Genomic DNA, 18,649 nt, shown 5'->3' on the forward strand with positions numbered 1-18,649 from the left:
TGCTGTTTGCATGCGAGTGAGTGAAATGGCATCTAGGCTAGTTCTTGGTGAAGAAATAAAATTAGTCATAATTCTGAATGCTATAATGATGATCATAATAGTCTCAGTTGAAGTCCTTGATACAGTAATGTATTCATCAAGTTTGGCTAAATAAATATTTGATTGATGTCACATCATCTATGAACTGCAAGGGCCTTCAAAAAAGTTGTATCCCTGGCGTGCAACACACATGGTTCACTTTGCTGGCTGCATGGTTAATGATGATTTATAGTGGAACCAATTATGGCCGGGAATGATAATACTTTGTCATACTCTCGATAACCCTACAGTACACTTAGTGCACATATTCATCACTAAGACACATTTCATAAATTAGACTATTGTAGTGATTACATGTAGCCTATTTCGTGCTTCTAGGCTAAAATAGATCATTTTCCCCAAGTGCAACCCCCAGTTCATTGGTAAATTATGATATAGGAGTCTATGCCTAGACTGCACCAAAATACAAACATTGAAAACGACACGCACATTCAGCCTCCGTCCATGTGGGCCTAAATGTACGCGGCAGGTGTCTAGAATATAATAGTTTATTTCTGTTGCCACAAACAACAGCATTTAGGCACTGTAAACTTTAAGCCCCAAAATGATAATGCCGGGTGCTGTTTACCTGCTGCTTGTCAAAATGCTCCCTCTCCGCACCCAGGTTGGTCTCGGTCCTTCTGGTCTTCACCCTTGAAGGCACCTGTCTTATGCTATTCATCCTGTAGTTTTGGATGTGACAAGGTAGCAGGCGACGGTTTTTAGCTACAAAACGTCTCTTCACCCCGACGTATTTAGCCTATATTCAGCCAAAACAAATATCAGAGGTTTCTTCTGCCGCTGCCGAAAGACTCCTCTCTAGGTTTTCTGTCTGCTACTAGGGACATTTCCGAGCAGAGGCAGTGAGCGGGGTTCATTATAGATGATGCATCACGGCCGAGGAAAAGCGCAATGGGAGAGAAACGCAAGAACTGTCTCGTCAGGCGTGTTTGCGTGACGTCAGGACGGCTCCTCCCTCACGCTGTGTCGTAAAAAAGAAAAAAAAAAAAACGTCCGGTCCGCTCCCTCGTTTTCATTCAACTTCATTTCCTGCAGCGCACGGATGAGACGCAGCGCATCCTGCCTGCACGCGGTTTGCGGCATCTCTTTGATCTCTAATCCCCACACATGGGGCAAACACTTAACTGCACTGTGGTAATTTCAATGAAATTATAAAATCCATAAGGATTATTCCAGACTTTTTTTTCTTCTCTGATACACTGGAGACCGCATCTGCTTTTAGAATAACAAGCAGAGCCCGGGGATGAATGAGGAAATTATGCTCAGATTAATATCAAGAGGATGTGAGCCTGCATTTGGATAATAATAATACAATGTCAGAGACTGCCACAGGAAAATGGCCATGCCATAGCTACATATTTATAGTAGGCTACTCTGTTATAGGCACACGGTCTTGGTAGGAAAATGACAGGTGATTGTAGGCTGATTACAATCAAATGACATCAATGAGCTGTGTGTATTTTTGTAAAGCCCATATTGGTAAGAAATACATGTGACATGACATCATGGGAATAGGGTACTATGAATAGGCTACATATTCAGCAACAACCTTTATTATAGCTTTGTAAGGGTAAAAGGAGGCTCTGGGACATCGTGGTCATGCAGTATCTGGGACATGCTTGCATGCTATAGTGGTGCTGGTGCAACAGTTTAAGGGAGCTGCAGGACACAAATGCATCACTATGTCACTTGTCAAACTGGAATGCAAAATAGCCTAAAATCAGCCAGCCAGATCAGTCAGGGTAAATGGCAAGAATGTGGTTGATAAAGCTTCATCTTCATCAGTTGGTCCGTATTTTTCCATGTAGCTACTGCAAAACAAAATGTTCCCAGTCGCTATACATAATCAGTGGTTCTAAACAGGTTTCGGTCCCTTTGGGGCCAAAACCCTAGCAGGCGAGCCCACAGCTCGTGACTGCGTGGCCTTGCAAATTACGCATCACTGATGACATCACTGTCACTGATGATGATGTCACAATGTCTATGACATCACTGATGATGTCACAATGCCAATGACATCATCAGTGCCTATGACATCATCAGTGATGCCATAAGATGATTTTGGTCAATAATGATGTCATGTCATCAGTGACATCCTTATTGACCAAAATCTTATGACATGATGATGTCATAGGCACTGATGATGTCATTGGCATTGTGACATCATCAGTGGGACAAACATTTAAACAGACAGAGCCCACTTTCTCACTTTTATATAATAAGGAAGGATGTAGTTTGTGTTGTCTGGTTATTTTCACTTAGTTTTAGTTAATTATTGTTTTAACTTTTACTTTGGTGTATGACTACCCTCATTTGTTACTTCCTTGAGCCAGGTTGTAACATAGAGGGGACCGTAGTTATACACCAAAGTAAAAGTACAATTATCGGTAAGTACAATAATTTATTCACTAAAACGGAAACTGGACAAGACAAACTACATTAAACAAACAAAATGAACAAAATGTGCATCAGTGAGGATGGAGAGACTGAATGGTCTCTGAAGGTCTTCTTAAGCCCAATGAGTGCACCGGGCCCAGGTGCACCCAATTAGCCTAATGACTTACCCCCAACACCAGGCTCCTGCAAGACAGGGCCAGCTCTCATTTATTAAATTGGATTGGGGCGGATCCACATGTGGAATGGAATATTATTTAGGTCAGCGGTGGAATGTCCCAGTTGGACTGTGATTTATTTATTTTTAAGTTAATTTTTGGGGCATTTTGTCTTTTATTTATTTAGGACAGTAGGACCGTAGGTCGGATTCGAACCCTGGTCGGCCTCGAACCCGGGTCGGCCGCACGAAGGCTCCTTCGTTCGTGGTATGCGTGCTACCAGGTGAGCTACCAGGACACATGGACTGTATGTAATTGATAATGGGATAATTGCCTGCAGCAGGTCTCCCAAAATGTGCTCAAGCAAGGGTCAGAATTTACTTAAATTATTTGTCTAAGTTGTCTTGTTTACTTTATAACTTTTTTTTACATCACTATACTTATGCGTGGAATACCTTTGCAAGATGACACTATTGTGAAACACAGATTGGATGACGTAGCGGCGTAGCCTAACTCTTTGCCATCTGCCACATAACCTAGTGTCTCATTGGCACAAACTGTGACCTCAGGTATGTCGAAAAACCAGATTTGAATGTCTGAATGGTTGCTTCCTCCATCCCTATCATGTCACATGCAGCCTCGGCTACAGAGCACAGTCACAGCAAGCTGTGCACATTGAGTCACATGACGGACGTGAAAAATCTATTTGCTTTTTGTTAGACTGCATTTGTACCGGAACAATGTTTATATGTCGAGAGGGAACACACTGAATCTGTGAAGCTTAAACTATCGCTGATGTTCCTTGATTCATAGCTTCCATATTTCCTCCTATGTATCTCCTAGTGATAAATAGGAGTCAAAATAATAATGTTTTAGTTCCCCCCCCGCCCCTATTTACATTTTAGTTTTGCCATGTCATGTTCAGTCATCTTCAAGGTTGCAAGACTGGAACTTCATGTTCGCTGCACCGGTGGCGGGTGTGGAGCAGCCTCCTCTGTTATGTAGGTGGCAGAAATGCAAGGGCTGATGGGACAACAGGAGAGCAGAAACAAACGCCCCGCGCCCCTGCAGGCCGAACTGGCTCTTTCACATTCTTCCACTTATTCAGCAGGACCAGGCGCTGTGGCGAAAACGCCAGTCCTCCCATTCATTTTAATGGGGGTAGTGCACTTAGGTTGCAACGGTGCATGCCGCAAGGGATGCTGGGGGGGACTCAACAGACTCAACTTTTGGAGAAACGCAAGCCGACGTCACGCTGCGGTGGCCAATCACGATCAGACCAGAAGACACCGACGGGAAGAACCTGGTTTACCATGTAGGCCTAGCATTTGTAGCATTCCGTTGTTTACCGAACAACTCTGAAGATGGAAGAGAGACTGATCGCTGCCGTGAGTGATGACCTTTCCAGAGCTGTCCAACCCTGCCATGAGGGAGTCCAAATATGTTAATCGCTGTGCAGTCGCTCTTCAAGTTGGAATTTCTTGTTAGTATGGGGGTGGGTGGGGGGGGGGTTAAAGTTCACAACATGACATCACACATCACCATCTAAAAGAGTGACACTCCCAGACAGCCACACAACCCTCTGCTAATTGCCGCAGCGCCTGATCCTGTCTGAATGTGGACTAGCCTGGCGAACACTGACCGCACATTCTCAAGAAATCTGTGAACGTCTGCAGCTGAGGTCTCATTCTACATGGGGGAAGGGGGGGGGGGGGGGGAATTGACACCTGTGACGTGTCGGCTCTTTAAAGGTAAAAGACCGGATGGATGACTGACATTATAGCACAATATGTCACGTGAGAAAGCAGCAGAGGTGGATTAAAATTCATCTTGAGAATAAAAGGCAAGGTGTTCTCCACAATCCACTCTGCCTCTGGTTTGCAAGCACATGAATATATGACTCGCTTCATGGCTGGAGTCACATAACCTTTTACAAGATGTTAATTAAGCTTACTTAACAGTTGTATAGAGAGAAATATAAATATATATATATATATATATATATATATATATATATATATATATATATAGTATAGAAAAGGTAATTCCCATGAAAATTAACATTACATCAATTCTAGAGATGCCATCATTTAAAACTGACTGAGGGAACAAAAGTGTATAAATCATCATAGCAAAAGCAGCACTTTCAAAGATTACTCACTAGGTAGCAGTAGAGGTTTAGATACTCGCTTCCTCATCTATCCTTCTTACCTTTGTGCAGTCTCTGATTATGATACATGAATGAACACACTGTTAACAGAAAACACACCATGAAAATGCAGTCCATGCCAGAGAAAAAGAAGGAAAGAAAGTATAGAACTACTGTACAAACACACCCCTATACTTACACACTACAAATATATTAGGGCTTAGGCTATACCACCTAACACTGAACACACTGAACTATTTGGAGCCAAAAGGGCATACGTGCACTTCCGCCCTTTTGGCCCTGATTACCAATAATAACAATAATGTATAAAAAAAGGATAGAAAGATATTTTGTTCAATGAATGACAAAATATTGTTCATTATGTCAAATGTCACTCACGCCCGTCTGGATCTGACCCTTGAATCGTTTGTTTTGGCTCTCCTGTAAAGTTGGTCAAATATCACTTATGCCCCTCTGAGAGCTGAAACAAATTACAGACTTCATTAAAAACGTGGATCAGCTGCCGTTACCACATACTAAGCACAGTATTTAAACTTGTTATCAAATTGAGCATTATCATAACAACAATTAAGGATTTTTCCTGGCTCAGACAGCAAGCATTTTGGACCGATCAGTCATTGTCAGAAATTATGGAGCAATGATGTGTTTTCACAGCACCCCAAGTTTCAGCCATTTCAACGTACAAATGTGAGACTTCTGTAAATTGATACAGTAAATGCTTGGTTTTGAGTTGGTGTGTAGTCAGAGTTGACCTCATCTCAAATATATCAATCATTACCAGAACTCGTGCATGGAGCAACATGTGTTTTTTTTTACAGCGCCCCAAGTTTGAGAAAGGAAGCCATTTGAAGGTACAAATGTGGAATTTTAAGGTAGAAATTCTCTAAAATGAATGATATAGTAAAACAAAATGATTTTGAGTTAGTATGCAATCAGGGTTGTCCTAAACTCAAATGGTTTTAACTTGACAACATAAAAATTCTGAATTGCCCCTAGCTTACTTCCTGTTGCAGTGTTTGCTAATAGCTGACAGGAAATAATAGGTTTCAAACTGTTCCCTAGCAACACAATTCCATGAAAACCATATCATTTTATTTATATTTGAGGGTGGCTTGGGCTTTTGCGGGATGGCTAACCCTAACCCTAACCCTTAAACCACTTTGCAGGAATACCCCTGCAAAACCACTGTTACATCTTAAGTGGGATTATATTTACCTCCACCACAGATTTCGAGATTATTTTTTCGGCCCCATTTGTCTGTTTGTCTGCAGAATATCTGAAAAAGTTATGAATGGATTTGCAATAAACTTGGCAGAAAGGTTGGGATGGGCCAAATTAGAAAATAACTTTCCACGCCCGCTGGCGAAAAGGGGGCGTAGCAATGGGCGTGTTCAATCACAAAATGTGCCTAACTTCCAAACGGATTCACGTAACACCACAAAACTTTGTAGTTGGTCATAGGCTAAGGACAAAGTTTCCTCGCCACTAGCCAAAAGGCTTCCACTTAAGATTTTGAGTTAGTATGCAATCAGGGTTGTCCTAAACTCAAATGGTTTTAACTTGACAACATAAAAATTCTAAATTGCCCCTAGCTTACTTCCTGTTGCAGTGTTTGCTAATAGCTGACAGGAAATAATAGGTTTCAAACTGTTCCCTAGCAACACAATTCCATGAAAACCATATAATTTTATTTATATTTGAGGGTGTCTTGGGCCTTTGCGGGGTGGCTAACCCTAACCCTAACCCTTAAACCACTTTGCAGGAATACCCCTGCAAAACCACTGTTACAGCTTAAGTGGAATTATATTTACCTCCACCACAGAGTTGGCTGGGCCAAAGGTCCGTCCATCCGAGTTGACGGGAGATTATGTTTTCGGGCCCCATTTGTCTGTTTGTCTGCAGAATATCTGAAAAAGTTATGAATGGATTTGCAATAAACTTGGCAGAAAGGTTGGGATGGGCCAAATTAGAAAATAACTTTCCACGCCCGCTGGCGAAAAGGGGGCGTAGCAATGGACGTGTTCAATCACAAAATGTGCCTAACTTCCAAACGGATTCACGTAACACCACAAACCCTTGTAGTTAGTCATAGGCTAAGGACAAAGTTTCCTCGCCCACTAGCCAAAAGGCTTCCACTTAACGTAACATCATGAAACTTTGTGGACTAGTAGGTCATGCATGGGCCTAAATATCTTTCCACGTCCACTGGCCAAAAGGGGGCATGATAATGGGGGTAGCCAATCACAAATAGGCGCCTAAGTTCCAAACAGATTCACATAAGACCACAAAACTTTGTAGAAAGGCATGGTGGAGGAGGTATGCACTCTACAAAGTGCTCTCTAGTTGTTAAAGTTTTTTTTAATAATGGAAAAAGAGTGAAATAGGCATAAACATTGTCCCAATACAGCCATGCAGAATGTGTAAGTAAACAATTGTAAAACACATATATTTTAATACAAATCTAGCAATTACACATCAATCAAGACTGAAATATAATACAAGACCAGCATGAATATATATTTTGAAGTAATGCCCAAAGTTGGTAGTTGTTGATGTGTGAAATCTTGGCTTCCGTCAGAATTGATAGCCTCCTGTATATATAGCTTATTTAGAACACGGCTCTCTTGAATACTCGATTCTGATTGGTCAATCAACAAGATTCACCGGTCTCGACAACCGACCGCTGCTCTGCCACACCTGGATTAATCAGTTGATAAGAGCCTTTTGTCAGCAGACACTACTAATTAGGCCAACCAGTTGCAGCTGTGGTGTCTTGTGTGCCAATTACGAATGAAACCGCTTTGTCGTTGAAAACGCTATTAAAAAATCTATTTGAATAATTATTTTTGTCAGATTATTGAATGATTTAGTTTCAAGGACTGGGAAATAATGACCTTCAGGTGAATCATTAAGCCCTCCGCTGCGCGTCGGGCTCAATCATTCACCTGTCGGTCATTATTTCCCCCGTAATCACCGCCTCACTATACATTATCCCTTACTTAGAACACGGCTCTCTTGAATACTCGATTCTGATTGGTCAATCAACAATATTCACCGGTCATTATTTCTCGACAACCGACCGCTGCTCTGCCACACCTGGATTAATCAGTTGATAAGAGCTTTTTGTCAGCAAGACACTACTAATTAGGCCAACCAGTTGCAGCTGTGGTGTCTTGTGTGCCAATTACGAATGAAACCGCTTTGTCGTTGAAAACGCTATTAAAAAATCTATTTGAATAATTATTTTTGTCAGATTATTGAATGATTTAGTTGTAGGCCGTGTTCTAAGCGGGATAATGTATATTGAGGCGGTGATTACTGGGAAATAATGACCTTCAGGTGAACGATTAAGCCCTCCGCTGGCGCGTCGGGCTCAATCCACCTGTCGGTCATTATTTCCCCCGTAATCACCGCCTCAATATACATTATCCCTTACATATAGGCTTAAAACCACAAAGACTTCACATGCAAGTGGCAGCAGTGGCACGCAAGTGGCAGCAGTGGTTTGTCTTTCAAAGAAGCCAGCAGTGCCATTTAGATCTGTGAAACCCTCAGGCTTCCGTCAAGATGTTGCAAGAGTTTTCAACTCTTTGAGTGTCTCCAAAGCAGCATGTGGGGCAGTTGTACTGTGGTTGCTCAAAATTTCAATGACGGCTCATCTCCTCGTTATACCACCGAGGAACACAACCTACTGTGAAAGTTTCATGATTCAGACCAAGCCCAGAAGTAATGTTATTTGGCATCAATCCATGTTTGTCTTGTCCTTCTACGTGCCTCTGGCTGTGATTCTCTACTGCACGTTCCGTATTATTGGTTATTTGAGAGGGAGGCAGTTGGCCCAACAGGCAAAGATCAAGAAGGCTCTGCTCTCTCCATCATTATAGTGGTGGTGCTCTTCATCATTTGTTTCCTGCCAAGTAACATCACACAGCTTCTGATCTGGTACAGGGCCAAAAAGGCCCAAATGACCCATTCTGTCAATGAATTCTGTGCCGAGCTGGAGGAGCCGACCACGGCATTTTACATCACCATCAGCCTGACGTATCTCAACAGCATTTTGGATCCTGTGGTCTACTACTTCTCTAGTCCTGCCTTCAAGAATGTCTGCAGGAGAGCTGTTCATCGGAGACAAGCTGAGGGCACTGGGGACAGCGCTGAGAAGAAAACTCGAGAAATAGGCTCCCAGTCCATCAGCCAAGTGTGACAGACGAGCCACACTCAACAAGGAGAACATCGCATCGCAAGAAAGGAGTCAAGATTGAAACCATGCAAACATAGCTACAGTCTACCACTGTCTACCACTGTCTACCACTTACTTAATGTAAGTTCCTGATTTTAAAATGTTTATTTGTTTGCATGCACCATTAAGGTTAAGGGTCAATAGCAGCCACACGAGTTTGGGAGAACAAGGAGAACGTCGCATAAGTAAGGAGTCAAGATTGAAAGCAAACATCATAGCTAAGTTCCTGATTTTAAAATGTTACCAAGTGTAAATAGCAGCCACACGAGTTTTAACCTGGCCTGTGCTCTTTGCTGTGTCATCCCTTCTCCCTATCTCTCTTTGCTTTGCTGTATGCAGAAATGAGGGGCGGGGGGGAGTATATATTAGTGTCTGATGATACAAGGAATAAGAATGTGCACCTTTATCATCATTCCTTGTTGAAGATTGTGCCTTTATGTTCCTCCCTGAATATTGTGTGTAAATGACATAATAGGCGACTGATTTACCTTGACGTATGTTACTTGTTAATAGTTCTACATTCATGCGCATTTGTGTCAGATAACCTTTTAGAAGATGTTAAATAAGCAAAAACAAGCTTACTTGTCAAATATGAACATTCACTTTTGTCCTCTTAAATTCGCCCAAAATAAGTAATTTCCATGAAAATTAACATTATCTCTTATGCTTTTCATCAATTCTAGAGATGTGACTGTTTAAAAATGATTTGGAAACATATTTATACATGTTCAAATAGCAAAAGCAGCACTTTAAAAGGTTACTCACTAAACAGCAGGGACAGCACCTAAGCGCGTCATCTTACAATGGAGTCATACGCCAAAGTAGTTGCCATGCCATGCCATTTGTTGTTGCCATGCCATGCCATTTGTTGAATAAAGCCGCTTGTTAAATCTTACCAACTGGTCTCTCGTGGTTGAATTTTTTTTTGGGTTTCCTATTCATATCCTAATTCATATTCTTGGTCAATATTAGAATAATGTAAATATGTTAATATCCCCATGAAATACTTAGGCCTGTCATGGTTGTGACTTCCTGCCTTTGTTCATTGTCTAGGTTTTGTATATCTTTGTGTGTTATGTTTCCCTGTCTAGTTCTTTTAGTTCTACATGTACCATGTTTCCTGCCTCCCCCTGCTGTGTCTAATCACCCCCCATGTGTACATTTCCCCAGTCAGTCTGGTCAGATCATTGCTTTCTGTTATACTAGCGGAATATCCATGCATGCAGTGTATCGGGCTGCGCATCCATTGTGCAGCATTGCGAGTTCGACCATTAATCCGCACAGCCATGGCAAATTCGGCCCTAATTACCAAATTAAAAAGTCCGGCCCTCTATGTCAAGGATGTGTTAATGGTTACTCTACACTTCCTGAAAGATTCAGCGCGATCACACATACAATGGCATAGCTGTAGCCAAACACAATTTCTGCTCTCTCACTCACTCACTCACTCACACAGAGAGACTGTCAGGGTAAAATAATTGATTGACTGCTTATTTCCACAACAAGACTTCACATTCTTCTTATAGTTCTGATACCTGTTGAAGCACATTTAGTCAGGCCTCGCTCACAGAAGGTTTTCATAATCCACTTCCCTGGCTGATTCCAACTCCACCCAGAGCTCCACTCTGGAGTTCTCCATGGTACTGAACCTGTGTTGAGTAATTTTCTGCCCATTTGGTTGGCTCTAATGACCTGATTAAAAAATCTGGCTCTGTTAGGTCACTTGCAGTGGTGTTCTTCACAGCTGTGGCTGAAACCAATTTTCTGCTCACCCGCTCATTCTCTCTCTCTCTCTCTCTCTCTCTCTCTCTCTCTCTCTCTCTCTCTCTCTCTCTCTCTCTCTCTCTCACTCACTCACTCACTCACTCACTCACTCACTCACTCACTCACTCACTCACTCACACACACACACACACACACACACACTTTGCATTCCGCAAATGTGTGATGAGCTCTTGTCTTTGGTTTCCTGTGTAACCTGCAACATACCTGCCTCGCTGTCAGAATCAGAATCAGAATCACTTTTATTGCCACAGTATGCAAGTTACATACGAGGAATTTGTCTTAGTGTCTGTATGCAGCGTAGCGGTCACATCAATATACAGAGATAAGAAGTAGGAAGATAACTAAAGACAATCACAAAGTTGCAAATGCAATCAAATCGAGTAAATATATACAATATGTACATGAGTGGTGAAGTGTTCTGTGGATAATAAATATGAATTCACGTTGAATTTACATGAGATTTACAGACTGAGTTAAATAGGCATTAAATAGGCAGTGGATTTACATGAATTTACAGTCGGAGTTAAATAAGAGTTTACATTGAATGTACATGAAATTTACAGGCATTTGTGTCCTCACCACACCTCCCCGTAATAAGGTAAGGCCTAGATTCAAAATGTTAGGATGGTCAAGGGTCCCACTCCTGTGTACAAGCTGACTGAAGCTCACAAACATTTATTTGTGTGTGAAGCTCACTAAAATATACTTTGTGTGCACTGTGGATTCGCTTTTAGTGAGCCAGCACAGCACCGTGCCCATTTGATGTGTGAAACCACAAACACCTCATAGCATGCTGAAAGTGGGTGGTTCAACAGTTTTGTCTCAAAAGCATCCAGGCACTCTTCACAGAGCTGTTTCTTTCACCTGCATCAAACAAAGTAGGACGTAACTCAAAATGGAATGCAATATCACCGGAACTCTATTTAGCATGATGATGCCTCCATGGCTGCTTACTGAGTTTGTTCTGGGTGTCCTTGGTAATGGTCTGGCTCTCTGGATCTTCTGCTTCCACATGAAGGCCTGGAAGAGCAGCACCGTCTTACTCTTCAACCTGGCACTGGCTGACTTCATGCTCAACGTGGCTCTGCCCTTCCGTGCTAGCTACTACTTCTCTGGACTCATCTGGACATTTGGACACGCTTTCTGCAACCTCTCTCTCTTCATGTTGGCATTGAACCGCAGTGGAAGTATCTTTTTCCTAATGGCCATTGCTGTGGACAGGTGCATGCGTGTGGTGCATCCGCATCACGGCATGAACTCTTTGAGTGTCTCCAAAGCAGCATGTGGGGCAGTTGTACTGTGGTTGCTCACAATTACAATGACGGCTCATCTCCTCGCTATACCACCGAGGAACACAACCTACTGTGAAAGTTTCATTCAGACCAAGCAGAGTAGTAATGTTAGTTGCCATCAATCCATGTTTGTCTTGTCCTTCTACGTGCCTCTGGCTGTGATTCTCTACTGCACGTTCCGTATTATTGGCTATTTGAGAGGGAGGCAGTTGGTCCAGCACGCAAAGATCAAGAAGGCTCTGCGGTCCATCATTATAGTGGTGGTGCTCTTCATCATCTGTTTCCTGCCAAGTAACATCACACAGCTTCTGATCTGGTACAGGGCCAAAAAGGCCCAAATGACCCATTCTGTCAATGAATTCTGTGCCGAGCTGGACGAGCCGACCACGGCATTTTACATCACCATCAGCCTGACGTATCTCAACAGCATTTTGGATCCTGTGGTCTACTACTTCTCCAGAGAGCTGTTCATCGGAGACAAGCTGAGGCCACTGGGGACAGCGCTGAGAAGAAAACTCGAGAAACAGGCTCCCAGTCCATCAGCCAACTGTGACAGCGGAGCCGCACTCAACAAGGAGAACGTCACATAAAGAAAGGAGTCAAGATTGAAACCATGCAAACATCATAGCTAAGTTCCTGATTTTAAAATGTTAATTTGTTTGCTTGCACCATTAAGGTCAAGGGTAAATAGCAGCCACACGAGTTTGAAACCGGGTCTGTGCCCTTTGCTGCATGTCATCCCCCCTCCCCTCCTCCCTGAATATTGTCTAAATGACAAAAGTAAGTAGCTACTGATTTACCTTGAGGTATGTTATTTGTTATATAGTTCTACATTTATGCACATTTTGTGGAGTCAACCTTTTACAAAATGCCCCCCCCCCCCCAAAAAAAGTAATTTCCATGAAAATTAACATAAACTTTTAATCAATCTTAGAGATGCGACCATATTAAAATGATTGCAAACATGTTTTGAGTATCAGTGTAGCATAATATAATGTGATTCCACTTGCTCGTGTGTGTGTGTGTGTGTGTGTGATATGTTCAAATCATAGTAAACGCAGCTCTTTCAAAGGTTACTCACTAAACAGCTTAGAGGGGGTACGGTGGTGCAGTGGTAAGCGCTGTCGCCTCACAGCTCGAAGGTCCTGGGTTCGATTCCCACCTGGGACGCTGTGAACGCTGAAGGAATGCGTGCCCGTCCGCATGTCCTCGAGTGCCCACCGCCCGGGTGGGGTCGTCAAAAGGGCCTTTCTGTGTGGAGTTTGCATGTTCTCCCCGTGCCTCCCGGGGGTTTCCTTCACCCCCTTCACCAAAAACATGCAATATCCTGGTTGCTAATGTGGTTCCTCCTCTGGTCGTGAAGGGCGCCTGTTCGGAGGGAGGGGAACTCGTTGGAATAGCGTGATCCTCCCACGTGCTATGTCCTACCGGTGAAGCTTCCCCTGTCAGGTGAAAAGAAGCGGCTGGCTAACTGCCCATGTCTCGGAGGAGACATGGAGCATGGAGCCAGTTTTCGGCTCTCCCCAGATCGGCAGAGGGTGGAGCAGCAACCAGGATAAATTAATTAATTAGCACTAATGGGGAATAAAATGGGATAAAAAATCGGGGGGGGAAAAATAAAAACTAAACAGCTTAGAGGTCTACGCTCAGTTTACACTTTCTCGTTTATCCTCCTTCTTACCCTTGCCTTGTGCAGTCCATCAGCATGAATGAACAAATTAAAAGTGATTACAGCTGTGACATGTTCAACCATTAATCTGCGCAGACATTGCAAATTCGGCTATTAATCGGCCCTAATTACCTGCTTAAAAAAGTCTGGCTCCGTCAGGTCTGCTCTCACACACACACACACACACACACACACACACACACACACACACACACACACACACACACACAGAGAGACTTCACATTCTTGTTGTAGTTCTGATACCTGTTGAAGTCACATTAAAGTCAGGCCTCGCTCACAGAGTTGGCATGCAGACTCTCATCTCTCTCCCCATAGGGTTCTCCGTGGTGCTGAACCTGTGTTGAGTCATTTTGGCCAATGGCCACTAATTAGCAATTTTTGACCATTTGGTTGGCCATAATTACCTCATTCAAAAATATGGCTCCGCTATGTCACTTGCAGGGGTGTTGTTTACAGCTGTGGCGAACCCAATTTCAGCTCGCACGCGCACACACACACACACACACACACACACACACACACACACACTTGTCTTTGGTTTCCTGTGTAATTGCTATCTATCTAACACATAAAAGTGCAAGCCATATGTGGGCTATAGTGATGCAGGATTGAAATAAATAGCCAAGAAGAAAGGTTAACTGAGGTTAAAACAGGAGGCAAGGAGTCAGGAAGTAATCTGTATAAATGTATTTTATCTTTGCAAAGAGGAGCAAACATGTAGGCTACATCCACGAATGAAGTTTAGTGGCTTACACAAATGATGAACTGAAAGTTAGAGACATTTATAGTCCACACAGCATAAGCAAGTTTTAGATTAGACATTGTTTGATGTACATTCGGAGCAATCAGGAAAGCAGATGACATTTGACAGATTTACTTAGCGGTACTTTTTATTTTTTTGTGGTAAAGATTTTTCCTCAGTCAATTATAATGCATTTCCTGAAACTCTAACCTCATTCTCAAAACTAAGTGCAATTCCCCAAAGAGTAAAACAATTTCTCATAACACACTGTGGTTAACATTTTGAGCGTTATAAGTTATTTGGCACAGGTAGTATAATGTTATGAGAAATTGCTAAAGAATATTAGAGGCGGTCTCTGTAAGCATTTTCAAACGACTACTATTCAGCTTATCCTTTAATTAGCCTTCATTTGAACAAAATTGTGTTCTTTTACCTTTTTATTTGACTTGATTTGATTATTTTTTATTCAATGAATTTTGCATTTGTTTTTTTAATGTACATTTTTATATGTTTTTTTTTTAATTTCTGCCTTCTGTTGGTGAGCTCCATGTTGTTTATACAAATACAAATAAAGGTTATTATTTGTAGGGGTCCAAGCACTGCAAGTGCTGGAACCATATTGTTTTTGGAAGGATTATTATTCTTCAGCTGTTTCTCCACTAAAAGTATCTGGATCTCAGAAACCCTCAGACCCAAAATGACCAAACTTGCCCGATAGGTCCAACGTCTCAGATTACACAATCCATGTCAATTGGGCTCTTGGTGGTAGCCTGATATCAGACTGAATTGTCAACTCGTTACACCCATCTTCTAATCTAGTCTGATACTGCCTCCACTCTAACCGATTTCCATGAGGCGAACACCATTTTCCTTTAGACAGCAAACAAAACAAACTTTGAATGACTTCCCTGACTCTGAACAAATGGAATGACCTGCCATGTCACCTAAAGAGAAGGTGGACCATGTGTCCCAGGACACATGACATTGATGTGTCCTGGCTGGGACACATTCAAAGTATGGAATGGATTGTGTGACCCATCCACCTTTATTCAGGCTCACCTGCAATTTCATTTCTGGCTACGCCACTGATACATGCGTTCGAAGCAGAGTGATACAGTATGAGGGACCCTGTCCATTCAGGGCTTTAACCTTTATTCACCTTATGTAGAAGAGACAGTCTGGCTTGAGACTAACAGGAAGTGTAAACACAATCTAAAGTTCTGATTGTGTTTACACTTCCTGTGACTCATAAACTGACTTTTCATATCGCCCTTTCTTATAGATAGGTGACTTGGCTATAGTTTCTATTTTCTATTTCTGGTTCTCCTGTTTCTTTGGATTGTTGTGGTCCATACAACGTGTTGCTGTTGGTATTTTACCTTTTCCTTTCAGCTCCTTGTCAATCTCTGGGTCTGAGCAGATTGTCATTGACTTATAGTTTTGTCTACAGTTCCTTGTTGTCTGTATACCTTGATGTTGACCCAAGTGTCCCTGAATTTCAGAATTCTTATCAAATGTGATTTTCCTAGAATATAGCCTAATGTCACTATTATAAAAATGTACTGTCTTTATGCAACTTTTCATGAAGTCACTGTTGTCTCATGTACTTTTTTCTATTAAGTGCTATATGTCTATGTTGTATTAATTTTAAACAAGTACCTCCCCCTACACAGGTGGGGATGATTATTTTACCTGCATTATAAAAAGAGGCTGGTACCATCATTCTGTATGATGCTCTGATGAAGGCACATGCTGAAACGCGCTAGCCTAGCCTTGAATACAAAAATTGAAACTTGAGCAAAGTCTTGCATCTTAATTTTTGGAGTGCTGCTATTTCCACTCATGGAGTGATTTTTTTCTACAAGAAAAAAAACATTATTTTTTAGATTCACTTGTATTTTGATGATCTTTGTATGGCAGAATCATGAAAGTGTAAATAGCCCTCTCAAGTGTTTTTGTACAAGCCTACAATGGGTTTTCAGATGCTGTGACCTGTGGTATTATAAGCTGAGCAGCTGGCAGCAGTGGTTTATCTTTCAAAGAAGCCAGCAGTGCCATTTAGATGTGTGAAACCCTCAGGCTTCCGTCAAGATGTTGCAAGAGTTTTGTCTTAAAAGCACCCAGACACAAGATCAGCATGAATATATATTTTGACGTAATGCCCAAAGTTGGTAGTTGTTGATGTGTGAAAACTTGGCTTCCGTCAGAATTGATAGCTTCCTGTGTATATAGCTCATAGGCTTAAAACCACAAAGACTTCACATACAAGTGGGTGGTTCAAGAGCTTTGTCTCAAAAGCATCCAGACACTCTTCACAGAGCTGTTTCTTTGACCTGCATCAAACAAAGTAGGACGTAACTCAAAATGGAATGCAATATCGCCAGAACTCTATTAAGCATGGTGATGCCTCCATGGCTGCTTACTGAGTTTGTTCTGGGTGTCCTTGGTAATGGTCTGGCTCTCTGGATCTTCTGTTTCCACATGAAGCCCTGGAAGAGCAGCACCGTCTTACTCTTCAACCTGGCGCTGGCTGACTTCATGCTCAACGTGGCTCTGCCTTTTCGTGCTAGCTACTACTTCTCTGGACTCATCTGGAGATTTGGACATGGTTTCTGCAACCTCTCTCTCTTCATGTTGGCATTGAACCGCAGTGGAAGTATCTTTTTCCTAATGGCCATTGCTGTGGACAGGTACATGCGTGTGGTGCATCCCCATCACCGCATTAACTCTTTGAGTGTCTCCAAAGCAGCATGCGGGGCAGTTGTACTGTGGTTGCTCACAATTTCAATGACGGCTCATCTCCTCGCTATACCACAGAGGAACACAACCTACTGTGAAAGTTTCATGATTCAGACCGAGCAGAGCAGTAATGCTATTTTGCATAAATCCATGTTTGTCTTGACCTTCTACGTGCCTCTGGCTGTGATTCTCTACTGCACGTTCCATATTATTAGCCATTTAAGAGGGAGGCAGTTGGCCCAGCAGGCAAAGATCAAGAAGGCTCTGTGCTTCATCATTATAGTGGTGGTGCTCTTCATCATCTGTTTCCTGCCAAGTAACATCACACAGCTTCTGATCTTGTACAAGACTGCAATCAGCACCCATTCTGACCATGAATTCTGTGACGAGATGAAAGACTTGACCACGGCATTTTACATCACCATCAGCCTGACGTATCTCAACAGCATGTTGGATCCTGTGGTCTACTACTTCTCCAGTCCTGCCTTCCAGAACATCTGCAGGAGAGTTGTTCATCTGAGCGCTGTCCCCGAGGCCACTGGGGACAGCGCTGAGAAGAAAACTCGAGAAACAGGCTCCCAGTCCATCAGCCAACTGTGACAGCCGAGCCGCACTTGACAAGGAGAACATCGCATAGAGGAGACAAGCTTGAAACCAAGCATCATAGCTAACAGTAGACAGTTTGTTTGTTTAAGTTCTCATGAAAGAACTACAACCTGCAGCAGGCAGAAACTTAAATTATAGTCCATTGTTCAGTAGCCTATATATATATATATATATATATACTGTATATATATATATATATATATACTGTATATATATATATTACCATCTATATATAGATGTTCTTTATTCATGTTAATTAATAACTTTTTTCTTTTTTTTCTAAAGGTGCAATATGCAGTTAATTTGCTAATATTTTCTTTACTCCCTAAAAGTATGTATAAAGATGATGTATGTATAAAGTACAGTGTTGGGGGTAACTCATTACAAAAGTAACATATTACATGCAATATATTACTTTTAGCAGTAACTCAGTAATATAACTTATTACTTATAGGATTTCAGCAATATTATACCAGTTACTTTGTCAAGTAACTCAAGTTACAAATTGAGTATTTTTTTTTAAATCAAAGCACATATTTATATAAAGATGCAATCATTTCCTAATCAAACTGTGTGTTTTTATGCAAATAACCACTATAGATGACAATAACAAAGGAAAACAATAACATTTAGAATTTTGGATTGTTTACACTGACTTCAAGGCTGTTGACATTATTTCTTGGGATGGTTCCGGGGCGGCGATGTCATTCTGCTGCTGCTGTTGTTTTGGTGAA

At 42.0% G+C, this 18,649-nt stretch overlaps 2 protein-coding genes and 2 pseudogenes across 4 annotated transcripts in view; 3 read left to right on the forward strand and 1 right to left on the reverse strand.

The window, feature by feature from the left end:
* The window catches only part of hip1rb (huntingtin interacting protein 1 related b), a 45,050-nt gene extending 44,088 nt beyond the window's left edge, over nucleotides 1–962 (reverse strand). The window contains exon 1 of the mRNA XM_083644872.1: nucleotides 668–962. Within this exon, the coding sequence (XP_083500998.1) occupies nucleotides 668–760 (93 nt within the window). The 5' untranslated portion in view covers nucleotides 761–962. The remainder of the gene's footprint in view (nucleotides 1–667) is intronic.
* Nucleotides 963–3,606: 2,644 nt separating this feature from the next.
* Nucleotides 3,607–9,025, forward strand: LOC310784360 (hydroxycarboxylic acid receptor 2-like; annotated as a pseudogene). The gene is made up of 2 exons: nucleotides 3,607–3,652; nucleotides 8,377–9,025. The product of its transcript is annotated as a hydroxycarboxylic acid receptor 2-like (transcript).
* A 2,752-nt stretch (nucleotides 9,026–11,777) lies between these two features.
* On the forward strand, nucleotides 11,778–12,728 carry LOC310784361 (hydroxycarboxylic acid receptor 2 pseudogene; annotated as a pseudogene). Its single transcript has one exon. The product of its transcript is annotated as a hydroxycarboxylic acid receptor 2 pseudogene (transcript).
* Nucleotides 12,729–16,940: 4,212 nt separating this feature from the next.
* LOC310783581 (hydroxycarboxylic acid receptor 2-like) lies at nucleotides 16,941–18,065 on the forward strand. The gene has a single exon (XM_083644474.1). It carries the CDS (start codon nucleotides 16,968–16,970, stop codon nucleotides 17,907–17,909), a length of 942 nt encoding a protein of 313 aa, XP_083500600.1. The 5' UTR covers nucleotides 16,941–16,967; the 3' UTR covers nucleotides 17,910–18,065.
* Nucleotides 18,066–18,649: the final 584 nt, after the last annotated feature.

This window comes from Poromitra crassiceps (assembly GCF_964638095.1).
Source record: "Poromitra crassiceps genome assembly, chromosome: 10".
Taxonomy (NCBI): domain Eukaryota; kingdom Metazoa; phylum Chordata; class Actinopteri; order Beryciformes; family Melamphaidae; genus Poromitra; species Poromitra crassiceps.

Coding starts and splice junctions, on each gene's coding strand:
- LOC310783581 (XM_083644474.1), top strand. CDS start 16,968: ATGGTGATGCCTCCATGGCTGCTTACTGAGTTTGTTCTGGGTGTCCTT.